We start from the raw sequence: 1187 nt of genomic DNA on the forward strand, positions 1-1187 counted from the left end.
CTGACATCTAAACAGTGATAATCACAATGTTCTAGGGAAAGAGTTCGCACTGATCTGTAAGTCAGGACATACGAACCCTAGTCCTGATCCTACATCATGAGTCCAGTGACCCTGTTCACAGTGAAGCAATCTCTGGGCTTTGTCTTCCTCATTTATAAAATAAAAGCATATAATTTCACTGTACCAGTGGTTCTCTAAAGTAACAGAGAATCTGCTCTCTCCATAAGGCCATGAAATGATGATCATTGTATTTCCACTGCATAGTTTAGGAGCACTTTTAGTATGAAAAAATATGATCAGTCACGTTAAGTTGCTTCATTAAATTTACAAGTTACAAAATAAAAGGGAATCACCATTGTGAGCACTCACATCCATTAAGAACTCAGTTGTGAGCCAACAAAGAACTAGGATTTTGCCATTAATGGTCATTTGCTTTTCCACCCATCTTGTCTTCCCTCCTGAGTAGTGTCAGACAAGCAGTAACAGGGAGCACATATTTAAAAAAGAATTATGGAAGAAGAAAAACAAATTTGAAAAGAACTTGCCACGAACAACCTTTGTCTGGCAGACTGGAAGAGGCGTGCCCTTATCTGATGTAGGAGGGCACGTGATCCAATCCATGGGACACCACTGTTTGGCAGGACACTTTGAGAATACTAAAGAAATCACCTTTCCATTCTAAAATTCTATTTTTTTAAACTACCTTTTCCCCTAACTTTGGCATCTTGCTGGGGGGTGGGGGGCGGGAGGGAATGTGCTAGTTAGATAACATACAACCTTGTGGGCTGGAGAAAGGCAACTGCATCTGGTGACCAGAGGCAAGAGGACAGCTTCCCGACACATCTGAATCTCCCTCCGCCAGTCCAGTCCCTCTCCCGTCAATTTATGGCTCTCCTTTGAAAAGCAAATTCCTATCTACTCTGTTGCTCTCAACTACCTCTATTTACAGAAGATGTAGGCAAGAGCAGGAATAAATCTGTTGATGACGAAATACGAGAATACCTTAATTTTAAATTCCAACTGGGAGTTAATGGTGTACATCATCTCAGTCCTTTCCATCTTCCGAGCTCCTTCATTGCACAGTCGAACCAGCTGAGAACAAAGAATAATAAGGAGGGTTAAGAGGTCAAGGAGAGAAACCTTAATTTCACATGCAGATCTCTCACAGGAAATAATCTGCACTTTGG

At 41.4% G+C, this 1187-nt stretch overlaps 1 protein-coding gene across 2 annotated transcripts in view; it reads right to left on the reverse strand.

Moving 5' to 3' along the window:
- ARHGEF26 (Rho guanine nucleotide exchange factor 26) overlaps positions 1–1187 on the reverse strand; it is a 116207-nt gene that overhangs the window by 36835 nt on the left and 78185 nt on the right. For both annotated transcript variants that reach the window (XM_029940022.1, XM_029940021.1), the window contains exon 10: positions 1003–1092. In XM_029940022.1, the coding sequence (XP_029795882.1) occupies positions 1003–1092 (90 nt within the window). The remainder of the gene's footprint in view (positions 1–1002; positions 1093–1187) is intronic.

The sequence above is a fragment of the Suricata suricatta genome, chromosome 5, assembly GCF_006229205.1.
Source record: "Suricata suricatta isolate VVHF042 chromosome 5, meerkat_22Aug2017_6uvM2_HiC, whole genome shotgun sequence".
Taxonomy (NCBI): Eukaryota; Metazoa; Chordata; class Mammalia; order Carnivora; family Herpestidae; genus Suricata; species Suricata suricatta.